The 21,083-nt window shown below is 37.5% G+C and overlaps 1 protein-coding gene across 4 annotated transcripts in view; it reads left to right on the top strand.

Annotated features, from left to right (window-relative positions):
* The window catches only part of IL1RAP (interleukin 1 receptor accessory protein), a 167,797-nt gene that overhangs the window by 95,029 nt on the left and 51,685 nt on the right, over nucleotides 1-21,083 (top strand). For all 4 annotated transcript variants that reach the window (XM_016189357.2, XM_060198507.1, XM_060198508.1 and 1 more), the window contains 2 exons: nucleotides 9,307-9,592; nucleotides 14,905-15,091. In XM_016189357.2, the coding sequence (XP_016044843.1) occupies nucleotides 9,307-9,592; nucleotides 14,905-15,091 (473 nt within the window). The remainder of the gene's footprint in view (nucleotides 1-9,306; nucleotides 9,593-14,904; nucleotides 15,092-21,083) is intronic.

Below are 21,083 nucleotides of genomic sequence, written 5' to 3'. Positions count from 1 at the left end.
TCTGTACTTTTCAATCCACAGATCACTCTTGCCTGAATTGACTTGTCTAAGTAAGGTACTTAAAGAGTTCACAGTTGTGGTAGTTAACAGTTGTTTCATTGTTATCTCAATCTCTGAGTTGAAGCACAGTTGCTGTTAAAACTTCTTTTGATCTTTTTTTTTTCCATGTAGACTATTGTAGCCTGAGGGCTTTTTACTTATAAGTATCTTTGTTAGCTTAATCACTCACTCCTGACCAATAGAAAAAGCTGGTTCTGGGAGAGGTTGCTCAGTGGTTATGCAAAAGAGAGTCCCACACCCCAAGGTTCCAAAGCCCCTGGCTCAATTCAGCTTCTCTGCTGGCAGTCAGTCAGAGCCAAGCCAGGTAGTACTGCTTGGCCCTGTGAGTTTCTTAACTAGTCCCATTTATAGTCTGTGGGTTCTGAGGCAGAGGCAATTATTCACCATGATCTCATCAGGAGAACACTGTGGAAAGGCTCCCCTATACAGCCCCATCTCTAGACCAGTAGGGTGTAGATCTTCTCCTGAGCTTCGTGGTCAATTCTCTTCCCCACTGATGTCAGCACAGGGTCTTCCCCACTGCCCCTCCAGCCTCCAAGGGGCAGTAGCAATGGATACTCACAGTTGCACTTGGTGAACCTTAGGGGAGTCCTCTCCTCCCTTCAGCAGTCTTTTTTTGGAAAACAGACTGGAGGTGGCTCCTTACCTGGCAAACTGCCAAACTGTTACCAGCCACTAGGGAGTAGATAAGGCTTTTAGCCCCAGGAATCTCTCCTTATGCTGCTTTCTGTCCAGGGGCCACATATATTTTCATTCACTGGTAACTCAGTGGGTTCCCAAAGTAGTCCTAGTCTCTTCTTGTTGTGGTATCAGGTGATCTTCTTTGATATTCGTAGTTGAGCAAGAAGAGGAGAGAGGAGAAACACAGCTGCTGCTACTCTGTGGCCCCTGTTATCAAGTCTTTATATATCTAAACATGTCACATATGGTTATTTCTCTGTGTTTAGATAGAAAAAAATCAGAAATAATTTTCTTTTAGATGTATTCCTTGATAATCTTCTAACTTTCATCTTGTTTTGGAAAGTTCCGAAACTATTTTGAATCTTTATAAAAGGCTGTTTTCTCGCTCTGCTAGATGACAGAATATTTTCTTTTTCCATAGTTTTTGATAATGTTTTTGTGGTATAAGTCTATTTTTACCCACTGTGTTGACACAGTTGAAAAGTCACTTTAATTTAGCTTCTGGAACTTATTTTTTTCTTCAGATATAGTTGAGATATAGTTGAGGATTTTCTTTGCCTACTTTTTCTTTTTGGGGACTCCTGTTACTGGGAAATTGAGACTCCTCGACTATTCTCTAACTAGTTTGTCTACTTCCTATGTTTTTTTTTCCTTTTAACTTTAAATTTTTGGGAATTCTTAAACTTAAGGCTCAAATAATGCCTTTAACATTAAACTTTCTACGTCTATGCTTGTAATTTTAATGAGCATTTTTCACTAATACTTTCTTATGTGGTCCTGTTTTTAATAGAAACAGTTTTCCTTTGTTAATATTAACTGGCTTTATTTAAGAGATTTATTTTCTTAAGCTTTTAAAAAATGTTTTATCTTTCTGTAGTTTACTTTTTGTGGTAGAATTTTTTCAGGTGCAATTTAAGATTATCTTTTCATACTTAAATATATGTAATTAAGAAGTTGATTGAAAATTATAAATGTCCATGTAGAAGTTATTAGTGTTGAGCTTAATTCTTCTTTTTAAGGTATCAGAGATTGATCCAGGGTCTTGTGTATGTGTAATATTGATAAAGTCCCTACCAGCTCAAATTTATTACATATCTCTCTACTTACTTCATTTCCTTTCCTTTTTTCTTTTTCTTTCCTTTTTTTTGTCAGCAGGATCTTTTCTGAAACTTTGGACCTGCATGATTCACCTATTCTGGTGAATGTTGTCTTTTCTTTTTTATCCCCTCCCCCTTTTTTTTTCAGGGAGAGGGTGAAAGAGAGGAGAGAGAAACAGCACAGCACTGTTCACCTACTCCTACATTTTTTTCTTTACATGGTGCTTACATGTGGTAATCAGGGTCATAGGCCTGGGTCCCTGTGCTTGATAAAATGTGCATTTTACTGGCCCTGCTTGACCACTTTTTCACTCAATTATAGAGACACAGAAAGGTAGAGACAGAGGGGAAAGACACCACCAAACAAGTACTTTTCTCATTGATCTAGCTGTGTGGTCCTGGAGCTCTGACTTGAGCCATGTAATGAACAGTCATACTCCCTACACAGTGAGCTATTTTTCTGACTCTGAACTTTTTTTTTGCACTGTTGCAAATTTTATGTGCAGATATGGTTAAGGCCTAGTGCTAGGGAAAATGTCAGTCTTTTGGGGAGTTCGGAGCTGCTTCTTAGAAAAGATGATTCTTCAGTGTTTCTTAAAGGATGAGTATGAATATGACAAGGAGGAAACTTCACACATTAAAGAAAAACAAAGGGCACACCAGAATCATGCATTAGACATGATTAGACAGATTCTTCTGCCAGCACAGTGGAGGGCTGTGTGTCTGAGGCCAAGAGAATAAGTAGCACAATGGCCAGTGCACCATCTAGTAGAGAGGAAAGGCCAAGAGTTACAGACTCTGAGTGAGATTATACCGAAGGACATGCTGGTCAACTGCATCCCTCATTTTCCAGTTCTTTTTTAAAATTTAAAAAAGGAAACATTAACAAAACCGTAGGGTAGGAGGGGTACGACTCCATACAATTCCCACCACCCAGTCTCCATATCCCATCCCCTCCCCTGATAGCTTTCCTATTTTTTATCCCTCTGAGAGTATGGACCCAAGGTCATTGTGGGATGAAGACTGTGGAAGGTCTGGCTTCTGTAATTGCTTTCCTGCTGAACATGGGCGTTGACTGGTCAATCCATACTCCCAGCCTGCCTCTCTCTTTCCCTAGTAGGGTGGGTCTCTGGGGAAATGGAGCTCCAGGACACATTGGTGGGGTTGTCTGTCTAGGGAAGTCTGGTCAGCATCATGCTGGCATCTGGAACCTGGTGGCTGAAAAGAGAGTTAACATACAAAGCCAAATTGTTGAACAATTATGGACCTAAAGGCTGGAATAGTGCAGATGACGTGTTGGGGAGGTACTCGCTGCGGGCTATTGTGTACTTTTGCTTTCCGGTATATATTTTGCCCTAGTTTATGGATATGTGTGAACATATGCTCTATCTCATGGGACCTGGTCTATATCTAGGTTTTGGGACTTTGTTAGGAAGTGAACCACCTGGAATGGAATTAGAGAATACTATGAAAGGAAAGGTCTCACCTGAGTAATGAAGCTGAAGGGTTGCCATTCCACACCTGATGTCTCCGGACACAGTCTGAAGTGAAGCATGCTGAAGTGGCACTCGTTGCGTTGATTAGGTTGGGATTGGCAGATGCAATATTATTTGGTATGAATTGAGAGAAGCATGCAGGAAAGTGGGCCCCACCCTAAGGTTCCAGGACTGGGGGAAATATAGGCTCTATAATGGAAATGTGAGGTTCCTGCTGTCTTAGGGTTCAAGAAGACAATGGATAGTTATTGTTATCATCACATTATTTGGTAATTGGGTTAACTTTGAAAAGTCCCTTTTTTAGGACTTGCTGTTTAATACCTAACATCTTGTATATAGCTGTGCCACCGGTTGCTTCTGTTCTCCCTGGTTTAGGCTCAAAGAGAGTCAGCATATCAAAGACTCAGCCTATGTATTAAAAAGATTCAGTTTTGCTTTAAAAAGTTTGAGACATACAATCAATTTCCCCTCTCATATTAATTAAATAGTGATTTATATGACTACAAATTAATTGGAGTATACATAAACACCATTCCCACCACCAAAAACTGTGTACCCTCCCACCACCACCACCCGTCACCACCACCCTGGGAAGCTGAACGTCCACCCTCCCCCTCACCACAGGGTTTTTACTTTGGTGCCCTACTCCAGATATGAACATTTCTTTTGCATATTGAAAAAATGTTCTATATGTTAAAGAACTTCTGAAGGTAGTGAAATTTCCCTTTGTAGTCTTTATTTTTCTCAGCTGGAGGGAAAAGATCTAATTGTTCTCATCCTTGAAGCTGACTAGTGAAAAATCATTGAGTGCTAGGGAGAGTGAAACTGAAAGCCAACTTTTCTTGACAGTTTTTTTTATTTTGTTTTATAGAACAAATACTGTCACTTTTGGACATAGCTTTCTTCCAATTTTCTAATTTATCCATCTCCATACCCTCAGATTCAATATATCTGATTGCATTGGTCAGGATAGGGTAGGTTATTCATATTGGTGACAAGCCAGTTCTATTCTCTATGTCTAAATATCACAAAGCTCTGCCTCATGACATCCGCATTAAGTGACCCAAGTTATGGGAGTTTCAGTCTGTGTGTAAAATATACTCTCATTCTTGAAATACCTATGGCAAGTGACAGTCACTACATCATATTGACCAAAGTAGTTTCATGGCTTGTTCTTTACTTTAGAGGAATGGAAAATTTACAAAATTACAATATACCTAGAAAAGAATTCAAAAGTGTCAGATTAAGAGCACTAATGATTCCATATCTCCATTTTTTGTTTCACTTTGGCATTATGAATTGCACATTGGTTTGGTCTCCAACTTTTTTCTGACTTAGGATTTGTCATTTTAAATGGACTGAGCTTAGTGCTACTTATCCTTGTTTATGTTGCTATTTTCTCTTGTTCTTGATGTGACTTGAGGTTATTTCTTGAAAAAGTTATTTCAGTTCTAGTGGAGTCTTTAGTGACAATATGTATAAAGATGTGACAGGTTTTATAATTATACTATGTTATCAGGTATATGTTATATGAAAAAGATTTTGATTATCTCAGTTCTTTTAAAGAATATTAGATTTAAAAGATATTTCTAAGCAAAACTTTATAAATTAAAATAGTTGTATTTTGTTGAATATTAAAAAAATCAAATTTGTTAAATTTTCCAGAGAGTCATTACTTAATTTAGAAATTTATTATTATTTATAAATTGTCTTGCAAGTCATAAAGCTAAATTCTTGGCTTTTTAAAATAAATGGTTTAATGGTGTTAGTCTTTGCTTATTTAATTTTCACATTTATTATTGTTCTATCAATTATCTGTTGCCACAAAAATATAGTTTCAACATCATACTTTTTGTGGCAAAAATTTATTTTATTTTTTATAGCTATATTTTCACTCATGAGTCTTTAGGTTTCCTTGGTATTCTGCTGACATAAGCATGGCTCAAGTTGGGCTTACTCTGGCATCTTTGATCAACTGTGGAAAAGCCAGTTGGGGTGTTTTAGCTCTATGCTGTTAGTTTTCTTATTCACTAGTAAGCTTGCAAACTTAACTGACTCAGATCAGTTCATATTGCTATCACAGAATAGTGTAGGCCAGGTGGTTTAAGATGAAACATTTATTCCTTAGAGTTCAGGAGAATGAGAAGGCTAAGATCACCCCGGTTCCATGGCTACCAGTTCTTAGCAACATCGCCCCACCAGATATTCGTCGGGATGCGGCATCATCTAAGTTCATTTCCCACGTCTACGCCCGACCGGACCTGCCAATATACGTGGATATCTTCGCTCACCCTGTCCAACGCTTGACATCTCATCACCCAATCTGGTCCCCTACGCCTACACTGAACTTCTCTGTTCCAGACTCTTGGAAACAGAGTTGGCAGTCAGCTGAGGTCAAGAACAAACACCTCATCGCAGACCCCTGCAAGCGTCAACCCGGCTTTGACCTAGCACGTTATGATTGGGCCCTCCTCAATCGCTATCGAACAGGCCATGGCCGGTGCACCGCTATGTTCCATCGCTGGGGAGCCAGAGACGACCCGAACTGCCCCTGCGGCTCCAGACAGACTATGACCCACATAGTCAACGACTGCCACCTCTCCAGATTCAAAGGAGGTCTCGAAACTTTACATCAGGCTCAACCTGATGCTGTTGACTGGCTACGGAAGAAGGGCAAATGCTAGAAGAAGAAGACACCTATAGATAGGGTGTTTAACAGGCTCTTTTCCCTGGTTTAAAGAAGCCTGCCTTTTCACTTCTCAGTGAGGACATGATACAGAGAGAGGAGGAGGCATAGGTAGATATGGGATAGGGAGCAGGCATCTCACTTCCTCTTCTTAATAAAGACATTAGTCCCATATAATCCTGTCTTGTGAGGCTACCTTCTCTAGTCTCTTATGTCCTAAAGAGCCATCCTCCAAATATCATATAATGGTTTCAACATGTAAAACTTAGGAGATGTAACATTCAACCCATACTACTTTATTTATGCTTATGGTGATATCAAGATTTAAATGTAAATAAATAAATAAATAAATAAGTAATAAGGATAAAAGTTTTAGAGTCTTTGCTTGGAACTGACTCACATCACTTCTGTTGCATTTTGCCAAGATGCTGCAAGAACAGTTTACATCTAAAGAGAGGGAAATAGATTTCCCTTTTGACTAGAGAATTCATAGCATCAGATTGCAAATAAGGCTGCAAAAGGGAATGAAAAGTAGGTATATATTTCTAAGATCTATACCCCAGAGTTGTCAAAGACAAGTTATTACAAATAAATTTTGATAGTAAAAATACAAACGGGCGTAAGGCTTAGAAGAAGCTTAAAGAATCAATTGCCTTTGCTAGAACTAAATTCTCTTTGTGAACTAAATTCTCTTTGTGCTTGACTCTAGACAAAACTTCTTCAGTGCTTACCTATACTTAAAAATTTTAGCTAATACCTCATTTCTCTTATAAAAAGGAAACTACCCAATTATCACTTTGAAAGTATTTCCAATAAAATTTTATATTTTATACTTACTAACTCTTGGAAAAGTTGAAAATATATATCATTGAAAGTATTGATACGGTAATCATAAGACAATTCACTCCAAAACAAAAAGCTTTTTAGCAAAAAAACGCTTTAGATCACAGGAAAACAGAATTGCAGAAAAAAGCAAATTACTGTGAGACATAAACTGAATTCCACAATTATAAGGTTATATGTGGAGATAGAGAATTAATGTCAATTTAGAGAGAACAAAGAACAGTATAGAATTATTAGTGATTAATGTCAGATTTCCAGGCATAATTATTATGCAAAAGACTCTCATGCCTAAGGATCTGAAGCCCCAGGTTCAGTACCAACACCACTATAATCCAGAGCTGAACAGTGCTCTGGTGTCTCTCTGTCTTTATCTCTATACCTCTCTCATTAAAATAAAATCAATAAATAAACTGAGGTTTACTTCCTAGTTTTAAGTTGATATTGATACATAGCAAATGACTATTTTATTGTAATTGGGTGATGTACATCAAAGAATGACATCATCATTTTATTTTAAAATGTCATAATTTATAGCATTAAGTATGGTCATTATAATTGTCATACATCTCATGAAAGTTTTAGATGTTAACTGTGATGCAAGGAGCATCATATAGTTTATATGTATATATGCACATGCATGTGTGTGCTTATATATCAATGATAAAAAGTAAAAAGAAAATTGTTTTAAGATGATTGTGTTAGGGACACACAGAGGATTCCAACAGCCTTGCCCGCTATTCTTGCCTCCATGTGCTGGATGTCATCTGGAGCCTACCATTCAGACATGAATTTACAAAATGAATTTTTTTAATTTTTTAAATTTTATTTATTTCTTTTCCCTTTTGTTGCCCTTGTTGATTTTATTGTTGTAGTTATTATTGTTGTCATTGTTAAGTAGGACAGAGAGAAATGGAGACAGGAGGGGAAGACCGAGAAGGGGAGAGAAAGATAGACACCTGTAGACTTGCTTCACTGCCTGTGAAGGGACTCCCCTGCAGGTGGGGAGCTGGGGGCTCGAACTGGGGTCCTAATGCCCGTCCTTGTGCTTCGCACCACGTGCGCTTAACCCGCTGCGCTACCGCTCAACTCCCACAAAATGAAGTTTTATATTGTGTTTTCCTTCTGAATGAACAAATCATTCATGTTTCATTGCTACAAACTTCATTTAAAATTACATGTTGCATATTTACTCTGAGTCATTAAAATGTTAGCATCTTTCTAGAAAACTTTCTCTGATCCCTTGACTTCTTGATTATGTTTCATGACATAAATTTATAAAAGCTGCTATGTATTCCACCTAAAATCGCATAGTATGTATTAACTTTAAATGATTAAAACTCTAGCACCTTTTTTTGAAAACCTTGCTCTGATCCTTTGACTTTCTGAGGTTCATAGTACCATTGTCCAATATGGCAGCTAATAGATCCACATATAACCCACATTGCCATGCTACACGTATAAATGATATTGAACTTTTGAACATTTTTCACAAAAATAATGCAGATGTAAAGTAGTCCAGCATTGCGGGGAGTGTTTTGAATGCTCCATGTTTTATCAAATATTATAAAAATTAATTTACTCAATTTTTACTTTTTTAAACTTTTGAAAAAAAATTATCTTCATTTATTGGATAGAGACAGCCAGAAATTGAGAGATTTGGGGGGAGGTAGAGAGGGAGAGAGACAGAAAGACACCTGCAGCACTGCTTCATTACTTACAAAGCTGGTCCTTGTGCATTCAACCAGAAGTGCCAACCCCCCTTTTCTAATGTGGCAACTGGTGCATCTGCAATGTAAATGTGGTTCACATGATTTTGAGCAGTGCAATTCTATGATAGTTCTCAAACCAGGGGAGCTAGGGGGCACTGGGAATCTAATGTGGTTTGCTTTTCAGTTAAAAATTCTCCTTAGAGACCTGCTCTCTTAGAGACCCCTGAGAAATGAAAGAGAATGTGATTTTTTTTTCATTTCCTATCTTCTTCCACGCCTTGTTTGACGTAATAAAGTCAAGTTAGGAGGTCAAATCATTATCCTAAAATAGTGACATGATAACAGAATGAAAAGTTATTTATATTTATTTTTATTTTTATTTATAAAAAGGAAACACTGACAAAACCATAGGATAAGAGGGGTTATTTCTTAATACCACAGTCGTCTGTCATATACATTTTATTTTTACTGGACTGAGTTACATACTGGTTTCGTGAAGTTTACACATTTTTAATAGAGAACAAAAAAAGTACTTTCTAGCGTTTTGCCTGTGTTCTCATTCAAAAAGACAGGTTATATAATCATATTTATGTTATATACATTTTTAGAGTGACTTATAACAGTCAGAGAAGCAGGGTCCTGGGGAAAATTGTGTATCATTAGGAAAAGCTGTGTTTTCTGGTGGCCTTTAATGTAAAATGACTCAATCTGCTTCTTCTTTCTGATTGTTCTAGAACGCTGTGATGACTGGGGACTTGACACTATGAGGCAGATCCAAGTGTTTGAAGATGAACCAGCTCGCATCAAATGCCCACTCTTTGAACACTTCCTGAAATATAACTACAGCACAGCCCATTCAGCTGGTCTTACTCTGATCTGGTATTGGACTAGGCAAGACCGAGACCTTGAAGAACCAATTAACTTCCGCCTCCCTGATAACCGTATTAGTAAAGAGAAAGATGTGCTCTGGTTCCGACCCACCCTCCTCAATGACACGGGCAACTATACCTGCATGTTAAGGTAGTTCAGCATTTAGTGACGATGTTCTCTTTTCCTTTAAGCTTCATGAACTGAATAAAATGTTTGAAGCTGTAGAGAGGAAGTAAGTTTTTAGAAAGCATTACACTTTACCTCTGTGGATAAGCTGTGGTTGGCTGAAAGAAGTGAGAGAAAAAAAAAAATTGCTGTGTCCTTGAGAACATGTTCCATAAATGGCTCCTTTTCTTTTGAAAAAAAAATGTATTTGTTTATTTTTGCATAGATACAGAGAGAAATTTAAGTGGGGAGAGAAATGGGTGGAAGAGATCTATAGCTTGTGAAGCTTTCTCACCTGCAAGTGAGACTGTTGGCTTAAACCTAGCACCCTGCATACTGTAATGAGTGCATTTAACCACGTGTTTCCTTTTCAATTTCTTTTTTTAAAATTTTTTTATATTTATTTACCTATTTTCCCTTTTGTTGCCCTTTTTTTTAATTGTTGTGATGTCATCGTTGTTGGATAGGACAGAGAGAAATGGAGAGAGAAGGGGAAGATAGAGAGAGGGAGAGAAAGACATCTGCAGACCTACTTCACCGCCTGTGAAGCGACTGCCCTGCAGATGGGGAGCCGGGACCTCGAACTGGGGTCTTTCTGCTCGTCATTGCGCTTTGCGCCATGTGCGCTTAACCCGCTGAGCTACCGCTCGACTTCCTCCTTCTCAATTTCTAATAAAATTATTATTATCTGGAGGTGGAGCTTTGTTTCTCTTATCAGACTAAACTTTTACCTGCCATACTTGGAGGCACTCTTTCGTAGGTAGTGAGCAGAGCAAGCATAACCCATTCTTAAGTATTCTTCTTGGAATCTTAGAAAGTATTCGACATGGATTAAGCATTCAGGATGTCTTTATAGAAAAAATATACTTAAGGGCTGTTAAGTACATTTAAGGTAGTGTTTTTCAAACTTTTCCACCAAAGTTTCCCTACAAAAAAAATGAGCACCTTATCTATGGACATAAGAATGTTATCTTAGGGGGAGTCGGGCTGTAGCGCAGCGGGTTAAGCGCAGGTGGCGCAAAGCACAAGGACCGGCATAAGGATCCCGGTTCGAACCCCAGCCACCCACCTGCAGGGGAGTCACTTCACGGTCTGCAGGTGTCTATCTTTCTCTCCTCCTCTCTGTCTTCCCCTCCTCTCTCCATTTCTCTCTGTCCTATCCAACAACGACAACAATAATAACTACAACAATAAAACAACAAGCGCAACAAAAGGGAATAAATAAATTAAATAAATATTAAAAAATAAAAAACAAACAAAAAAAGAATGTTATCTTAACATTCTACCATTACTGCAAAATCTCTTTTGAAAATTCATTCTTATGCATATTTTGCATTTTACTCCATAATATACTTCCTCCTTCTTTTACTTTAGATCAATGTTGTTTTGAGTCTGATTTTACCCCTGCAGCTTTCTTTCAGTTTCCAGGCTTTATTATGTTTTTTGACCTTCCATGTTGGTGATTTTTTTTTTTTTTACACTGTTCCCTACTATTTTAGAGTAGGAGTTAAAAGCACTCATTCATTTACTAGCTCTGCCATCACAAAACACCACAGACTGGGAGACTTAAATAGCAGAAGTTTGTTTTTGTCACAGTTCTGGAGGCTAGAATCTCAAGATCAAAGTATTGGCAGAATTGGTATATATCAGTTATTCTTGACTTATATATATGATCATCCTCTCTTCCAAGATTTTGTAACACGTGTCCATTCACCCAGTATTTCCTCTATAGTCTGTCTCTTCTTAAAAAGAATTGTAGAGGGACACAATCTATTGTGTTCCACTAGTATGAATTTTTCTGTTTTGTTTGGTTTTTACCTTAGTGACCTTGTTCAATGCCTCTATTCTAATACAATAATTCTCAGGTACTGATGCTCAGAACTTGAATTATGGGGAGTTGGGTGGTAGCTCAGCGGGATAAGCGCACATGGTACAACGTGCAAGAACCAGCAGAGCTCCGGCTCCTCACCTGTAGGGGAGACACTTCACAAGCGATGAAGCAGGTCTGCAGGTGTCTATCTTTCTCTCCCCATCCCTGTCTTCCCCTCCTCTCTCCATTTCTCTCTGTCCTATCTAACAACAACAACAACAATACAAAACAAGGGCAACAAAAGGGAAAATAAATAAATAGATAAAAAAAGAACTTGAATTATGAATTTTAAGAGAACACAATTCAGTATATAAAGTAGGGTGAATAACATAGTCATACAGCAGTATAGAATAGCATAATAAATATATACTACTTCACCCTTGTGAAGCTTTGCCCCCCCCCCCTCCCGCAGGTGGGAACCAGGTATTTAAACCTGGGTTCTTATGCATTGTAACATATGCTCTCAAGGAGTTGCCCCACCCCCAGCCCCTGACATTTATGTGTGTGTGCATCTGTCTGTCTGTGGAACATCTGAGTATATTTTTTTGAGAAATGTCTGTTTAGTTCTTTACCTCATTTTTAGTGGGGTTGTTTGTTTTTACTACTGAATTATGTGATTTTTGTTTGTTTGTTTCTTTGTTTGGTTTGTTTTTCTTTTGTTTTTCTGTACCAGAGTACTGCTCACCTCTGGCTGATGGTGGTACTGGGGATGGGAGATTTAACCTGGGACTTCAGAGCCTCAGACATGATAGTCTTTTTGGATAACCAAATGCTATCTCCAAGCCCATGAGCTCTTTATATATCTTCATTGAAGACTTTGCTCTACTTCTTTAAATAATTTCATAGGATTTTTGATAGGAATTATGTTGAATATATGTTTCGCTTTTGGTAAGATAGTCATTTTAATAATGTTAATTCTTCTTAAATATGAGCATGAAGTATCATTCCATTTCCTTGTGTCTAATTTCTTTTCATAGTGATTCTCTCTATCCGGAATCTCTATGGTGTTTTTCTGTTTTGGTGAAGATATTTTTGCTGTACAAAAGATTTTCAGCTTGATGTAGTCCCAGTAGTTTAATTTTTCTTTGTTTTACTTGCTGTTGGGCAGAAGACTCTGAAGACATTTCCAATGCAGATATTTTGTAGTGTTCTGATGATGCTTTCTACTGTGTAATTTTCAGTTTTGGATCTAACATCTAAGTCTTCCGACTCATTTTAAGTTTACTTTTGTGCATGGTGACATGTAGCCTTCCTATTTCATTATTCTGAATATGGTCACCCAGTTTTCCTAACATCATTTATTAATGATACTTTCCTTTTTCCATTTAATGTTTTGGACACCTTTTCCATTGACTAACTGTCCATAAATCAGAGTGCTTAGTTCTGGGCTCTCTGTTCCATTAATATTAATTTATGTTTTTGTTCTAGTACTATAGAAATTTGGCTACTATATAGGCCTATAATATGGTTGCAAGTCAGGGAATGTAATATCTCTATTCTAGCTCTTTTTTGTTCAGCCTTTTTATGACAATTCTCAGTCTAGTGTGGTTCTAAATAAACTTCTGTAGCCATTGCTCTACTTATTTAAATAATTTCATATGGTTTTTGATAGGAATTGCATTGAATATGTGTTTCACTTTTGGTAAGATAGTCATTTTAATGATGTTAATTCTCCTTAACTATGAGCATGAATTAACATTCCATTTCCTTGTGTCGTAATTTCTTTCCATAGTGATTCATGCTTTTCAACATACAAGTCTTTTTTCTCCTTTTGCTAAATTTGTGCCTAAGTATTTAGTTATTTTTTTATTTGAATATACATGAGATTGATTTATTTCTTCCTCTTCTTGTTTATTACTTGCATATAAGAATACCTCTTATTTTTGTACATTAGTTTGTAGCCCACTGTATTACTATGTGGTATAATGATTTCAAAAAGTTCTCTTCTTGGCTCTTTAAGGTTTTTAAGTATATTGTAATGTTATCTAACAGTCACAGTAATATTGCTTCATTTAACTTGGATCCCATTTTTGTCTTTTTTGGTCAATGGAAGAAGAATCCTGTAGGAGATAAAATTACACATGCAAATATTTAAGCATAAAGAAAATGCCCTGGTGATTCTAGGTTGTTTTATGTTTTTGTAATTTTAAATATAATATATATATATATATATATATATGCACTATAAATGGTGCTACCATGATTTTTTTATACAGTCTTCACTTGGTAGAATCTCCTATTGTGTCCAGTGTTTCCCTTGCTGATACAGCACTGGATAAGCCACTTTTTAGTTTCTTGAAATGGGCTACTAGGACAAAAGCTAAGGTTACAATATTTTTTTTTTGAAATATTTACTTATTCCCTTTTGTTGCCCTTGTTTTATTGTTGTAGTTATTGATGTCATCATTGTTGGATAGGACAGAGAGAAATGGAGAGAGGAGGGGAAGAGAAAGATAGACACCTGCATACTGGCTTCACCATCTGTGAAGTGACTCCCCTGCAGGTGGGGAGTGGGGGGGCTCGAACCGGGATCCTTACGCTGGTCCTTGCGCTTTGCGCCACTTGTGCTTAACTCGCTGCGCTACCACCAGACTCCCAATCTAAGGTTACTATCTTATATTATCTATCTGTTATCAGTATTTTTTAAATCTATTTATTATTGGAATCAGACAGGGTTAAACAGAGGAGAGGTAGATGAAAATAGAGATACAAAGAGTGAGAGAGACCTGAAGCACTGCTTCACCACTCATGAAGCCTTCCCCCTACAGGTAGGGACCAGGCTTGAACCTGGTTCCTTGTGCACTGTGAAGTGTGTGCTCAACCAGGTGTGCCAAGCCTGGTTCCTGTTATCTGTCTTTTGAGTAAGTTTGCTGTCTTAACTTTTGTCTTACAAGTATTAAATTTACATTCATATATATATATATATATATATATATATCAGTTTCTCTACATCATTATTATTTATCATCATAACATAATTTAGATATGTTGTTATATATACTTGCATACACAAGTGCCATGATGAAACTAAACCATGACATAGACATATTCTCAATCTTGGCATAGGATCACGTGTGTGTGTGTGTGTATGTGTCTATATATATATATATATATGTTTGTATATATGTGTGACAACTTAGAGTAGTTATATCATTATTTTCTTAGGTAGACTATGTGTACATATCCATAAATGTTTAGGAACATAAAGGAAATATTAAATACCTTTGTGTATCAGTAGCGGCTAATGTATTTTTTTTTTATACTGTCTTGTCTTTTGGTAAAGGAGTGCATTTAATTCTTATGGGAATTTACACATGTAAATGAAGTTCCAATGTTAAATGGCTTTTCTTAGTTCACTTTAAGGTGTTTGCTGCATTAAATCAAATGGGAATGAGGTTGCTCATTCAGTGTCTGTTTCTCTTTTCAGGAACACCACATATTGCAGCAAAGTTGCATTTCCTCTGGAAGTTGTTCAAAAAGGTAGCTGTTTCCAGTCTCCCATGAAACGCCCCAAGTATAGACTATATCTAGAATATGGTATTCAGAAGATCACTTGTCCAAATATAGATGGATTTTTTCCTTCCAGTGTTAAACCAAATATTACATGGTATATGGTAAGTAGACAAGAAGATATTTACCTTCTCTAAAATCTCAACAAGTATTTATTGAGATAATGTATAAACTGAAATTTTCTCATCAGTTTTGTGTCTTCCTTAATCTCTCCTCTCTCTCTCTCTCTCCCTCTTTGCCTCCAGGGTTATTGCTAAGGCTCAGTGCCTGCACTATGAATCCACTGCTCCTAGAGGCCATTTTTCCCATTTTGTTGCCCTTGTTGTTGTGCTTGTTGTAGTTGTTATGTTTGTCATAGATGCTTTTGTTGGGTAGGATGGAGAGAAATCGAGAGAGGGGGGAAGACAGAGAGGAGGAGAGAAAGATAGACACCTGCAGACCTGCTTCACCACTTGCGAAGTGACTCCCTGCGGGTGGGGAGCTGGAAGCTAGAACCGGGATCCTTCAGCTGGTCTTTGCACTTTGGGCCATGTGCTCTTAACCCACTGCGATACTGAGCAGCTCCCTTTTAATATCTTTTATTGTTTTTTCACTTTGTAACATTAAAAGTAAGGGAAGAAATTGTTTTACCATAACTCATGTTTCTTATATTGCATTCATCGAATGTGAAAATTGCCTTATTTATATTAAATTCCTATGAAACACAGCTTGAGAAAGGTTTCTTACTTTTATTCACTGGAAGATATGGAGGACCAAGTTAAGAATAGCAGCAGAGGAACTGGGTGGTGACACACCCAGGTGACCTTACACATTACCATTCCGTAAGTACCCTGGTTCAAGACCCTGGTCCCCACTTGTAGCTGGGAATCTTCAGGAGTGGTGAAGCAATGCTGCAGGTGTCACTCATTCTCTCTCCTCTGTCTCCCCTTTCACTTTCAAATTCTGTCAGTTCCTCTAAGGAAAAGTGAAAATAAGTATCACCAGAAGAGGTGGATTCATCATGAAGGTACAGACTCTTAAAAAAAAAAAAAAAGAGCTTTTCTCTCTTAGGGACAGTGAGTCAAAAAAAGAGCTTTTCTCTCTTAGGGACAGTGAGTCAAAATAACTGTATAGCAAAAGATTCTGAAGGCATCAGAGTAGACCTAGTGTCTCAGAACTCTGGAAAATGACCAGCCACAATAAGAATCTGCTAGAATAGGAATTTTAAAAATATTTATTCCCTTTTGTTGCCCCCTCTTTTTTTTTTTTTTACAGTTGTAGTTATTATTGTTGTTGTTGGATAGGACAGAGAGAAATTGAGAGAGAAGGGGAAGACAGAGAGGGGGAGAGAAAGATAGACCTGCTTCCCCACTTGTGAAGTGGCTCCCCTGCAGGTGGGGAGCTGGGGGCTCAAACCAGTATCCTTATGCTGGTCTTTGTGCTTTGTGCCACATACACTTAATCTGCTGTGCTACCGCCCAACTCCCTAAAATAGGAATTTTATGTCAGTTCAAGCAGGACAAAATAGAGAGGGGAAATTTATATTCTTACTAATGGAGTTTAAAAACACATAAAGCAGTAGTCAACAGAATTAAAGAGAAATAGACAATTCCATAATCATAGCTAAAAGTTTTAACTTATCTCACTTAGTCATTAGTGGTATGACTTATGGGCCAACTTTAAGTGTTATCCATTAGCCAGAGATGAAACAACTTTAATTTCAGTATGAATATTAATTGTAGTGGGTTGACACCAATGAATTAATTTTAAATCCACAAGTTTATAATACATTATATATAGCTCTTTACTGGTTATATTTCAATAGTAAATGGTACCTTTAATCCCGTGAGTTCTGCCACATTTTAAATAAAATTAGGCTTCTTGGAAACTGCATTCTTTAAAAAAATATATTTTAAGAGTTCTTTTTTTTCACTTTAATTTGATAGGAATGAGAGGAATTGAAAGGGAAGGGAGATAAAGAGACAGATACCTGAAATACTGCTTCACCTCTTGTGAAGCTCTTCCCCTCCCGTAGGTGGGGCTTGAACCCCGGTCTTTGCCATGGTAATGTGTGCACTCAACCAGATCCCTTAAACTGCATTTTTTTTTTATCATGGTACAGAAATGCTGATATTACCTTCTATTTTCTATCTTCTATAGTTTTTCCCTATATCCACCTACTTACCTTGATTCTCCTGCAGTAGTTCTCTTTGTGATGTTATCAGTTTAGCTCCCTCCTTTGACAATGTAGAGATTTTAACTTTATACAGATAACTGTATGAGAGTTAAAGGACACAGTCAGTTTGAGCATGCTTGCTTTCCTGTTAGTGGAAAGGTGAAAACCTGAAAAAATGAAAAGGAAACTAACAGTTCACTTAGCTTCACTGGTATAGTACATTGTGTTAGGTACTTTATATATTATATGCAATACTCATCACGATTCATCAAAGTAGATATCGTCTTTCATATATTAGGAGTAAAAGCTATGATAGATAAATAATAATAGTTAACATTTATTGACCACAACGATGTATCCATATACCTTATGCATTTTTCTTAGTTTCTTTATGTGAGATAGTTTATCTTGTTTTATTCATTTTATAAGTTAAGGAACTGATGCATATAGCAGTTGAGTGATTTGTCAAAAGTCACTGAGTGACTAATGAAGATTAAACAGTGTGCAACTGGTGTTAAGGACCTATACTTTTATATTGTCTTGTATAATTTACTCAAACAAATTCAAGGGGCTGGGCAGTGGAACATCCGGTTCAGAGCACATATCAGCATATCCAAGAACCCAGGTAGAGCAGGTCTTCAGGTATCTATCTTTTTCTCTCCTGCTCTATCCCTCCTCTCTTAAATATCTCTCTTTCATCAAATAAAGTAAAAATTAAAAAATGGAAAAAGTCCAATTGATGATGGCAGAATCTGGAATTTCAGACCACTTTCCAAAACTTATTCTCTCCAGAAATTATATAGAAAAGGATATATATTATATGTATTATGTATGTATTCTTTTGGGCACTTTGAGGGGTATGACAATTTCTTTTTTTGGGGGAGTTGTTTGGTTTTGGTGGGGTGAGTTAATCCTCTTTATAATTACCTCAAAGTCATTGTACTTAAATTTATATGAACAATTTTCTTCCAAGATCAGATGAGATCGGGTGTGTTCAGGGTGGTATGGCCGTAGACGAACAATTTTCTTTGTATCTGAAAGATCAGAGTTTGCACTGAGAGTGGCAGGGCGGTTTTTAACATAGACTGATGTATAGATTGGACGATAGACTATAACAAAGAAGTGTAAATAGTGGGTCTTGGGAGTTCAGGGGAGGGGGGCTCAGGAAACTGATATTGGAGAGAATAAAAATCAAAGGCTTCTGTTTTGAATTGTAGGAGAAATGAGTGAGATTTAACCCCCACTAACACCCCCATATTTCTTTTCTTTTATTCTTTCATTTGTGTAGCAGGTTTTTCTTCATTCAGTACCCAGAGTTTAGTTCTCAAATTTAACAATCCTTTGGGTAATAGTCAGTAAGTGTAGCTGTAAATGTTTAGTACACGTTTGTTGACTAAGTCCAATTTTGTGGCTAGTCTGGAAGGCAGATCTTGGTTTATCCATGACTTAGTGAACCAAATACCCACCTTAGAAAATAGCTGGAATAGGGAGCCGGGCAGTGGCACAGTGGGTTAAGCACATGTGGCACAAGGAAGTGTAAGGACCTCAGTTTGAGCCCCCAGCTCCCCATCTGCAGCAAAGTCGCTTCACAAGTGGTGAAGCAGGTCTGCAGGTGTCTATCTTTCTCTCCCTTTCTCTATCTTTCCCTCCTCCCTTTATTTCTCTCTGTCCTATCCAACAACAATGGCAGCAATAACAACAACAACGATAACAAGGGCAACAGACAGGAAAATAAAATAAAATAAAATAGCTGGAATATGGTATATCACTCCAGTCTTAAACTGGAGACTACTAATTTAGTTACTTGGGGAATTACAAATGTATAGTCCTAAAAATATATGTGAGATCTCATTGTTTTAGTTCTTTTAATTTTTTTGATTTATTCACAAAAAGGAGTTTTAAAACATGACAAGCCATCTTAATTTTCATTTCACTAGATATTTCTCTTTCTCATTGTTATAATTGAGTTTCATTTTTCCCCAGAGACACCTTTAAAAATGAAAGTAATTTCCTCTTCTTATTGATGATTAGAGAACCACTTTACTGAGAATTTTTATATTACATTTATAGCAGCTGCTGATATGTTCTCAACTGCTAGAATGGGTATCATTCCAGATATCAATTTGCAAAAACCTGTAGTCCTAGTACTCAGTGTGATTATTAAAACTGGTATATTGCCTCCACCCCTGCTATTCCAGTGTGAAACTAATCAGAATTCATCAGATACTGCTGTGTGTGTGTGTGTGTGTGTGTGTGTGTGTGTGTGTGTGTGTGTATTTTAGTGCCTTATTATTGTTTTAAAGAATTATAAGGTAGCATGGATATAATTCCTCACCATTACCACCAGAGTTCTGTATCTGCATTCCCTCCATTGGAAGCTACAGTTGTTCTCCCAGATATGGGGTGACAATTAGTTTTAAAACTATCTATCTATATATATTATATTTGCCCGTTTTTGTTCTATGGTTCTTCCTTCTTTCTCTTTTTAAGTCACACCTACACTTATTACAACTTCCAAATGTCCTTCCTTTTTTTCTCTTCTCTCTCTGGGTCCTGACTCATAGTTCAGACTCCTCTGGTCATCTTGCCCTATCATTTCTCCTTTACTAAGAGTATGGAGCAAAATTCTTTTCAGGGTACATAGGGTGGGAGTTCTGGTTCCTGAAATTGCTTCTCTGCTGAATATGGGCATTGGCAGGTCAATCCATACCCCCAGCCTGTTTCTATCTTTCCCTAATGGAGTAGGAGTCTGGAGAGATGAGGTTCTCAGACTCATTGGTGAGGTAGTCTACCCTGTGACATCAGGATTGAATCATGATGGCACCTGCAATTTGGAGGCAAGACAAAATGATTAATGAACAAGTACCAAAAAGTAGAAATAGAGAAGATGAGAATGGGGATCTTAGGGTGGAATGAAGCAAGGAAGTATATTTTAGATACATAGGGGTCCATGAGTTTCATAGTTTTTGCTTGAGTTTGATAGCTAACATAGAGGTAGACAAAAATACTGTCTGGGAAGATAATGTCAGAGTTGAGAAGGCTGGAAAGCTGGAATGGGGCAAAGAGTAGTTCCCAATCTTGAAGAAAATCTATGAATAAATTTAACTGTTCACCCCATCAATCTGATCCAGGGACCATATATGTTCATATTTAGCAGAGGAACCTATGTAACCTCTGAGTCCCTTGTCGTACTGAGCTCACAGTTCATGGTCACGGCTGAGAACATTCCAGGCTACACTCATTTCCAGATCAGTTTTCCTTGAGTGGAAGGGTGGGATGATACAGCATCCTTTCAGAGAGTGGGGCAATCCCTACCATTGCCATCTTGTATTGTCATCTGGAAGAGCCCACAAGAGGGCTTACGATTACATTTCTAGTGGAAGTGACCAGTGATGTTTAAGAGCTGGATTTTTTAGAGGTCTAGGCTCATCATATCTATGTGGGAATCCAAGGATTCCCTAACTAGGGCCCAGATGATAAGGCGGTCTGGTATTGACCAAAAGGGCCATCATTAAGTGAGCCAGTCTTTTGCCATTAACCAACTTCTGCACCATTTATCTGATGAGCTTAGACTTTTTCCCCATTGAGTTAGAGTATTAAGTCAGGGTCAGGCAGTGGAGCAGGGAACCAAATTCAAGCCCTAATCCCCACCTGCAGGGGGAAAGTTTCATGAGTGCTGAAGCAGTGCTTCAGGTACCTCTCTGTTGCTCTCACTCACAATCTCCCTTCCCCCTCTCAATTTCTCCCAGTTTCTATCCAATAATAATTAAATAAATTTTTTTTAAAAAAGTGTTGAGTGTCATTTATTATATCCAAACCAGTATTAGGTTTATGGGGTCTGCCTTCATTGGGCGTTTCTACTAGATTAACAAATTTATTTGGGCAAATGGGTTAGAGAATTTATGATGCCTTCTTTAGGCCCTTCTACTAGTTCCTGTGTT

Source organism: Erinaceus europaeus, chromosome 9 (genome assembly GCF_950295315.1).
Source record: "Erinaceus europaeus chromosome 9, mEriEur2.1, whole genome shotgun sequence".
Classification (NCBI taxonomy): Eukaryota; Metazoa; Chordata; class Mammalia; order Eulipotyphla; family Erinaceidae; genus Erinaceus; species Erinaceus europaeus.
This window is presented reverse-complemented; position numbering and strand designations above follow the sequence as displayed.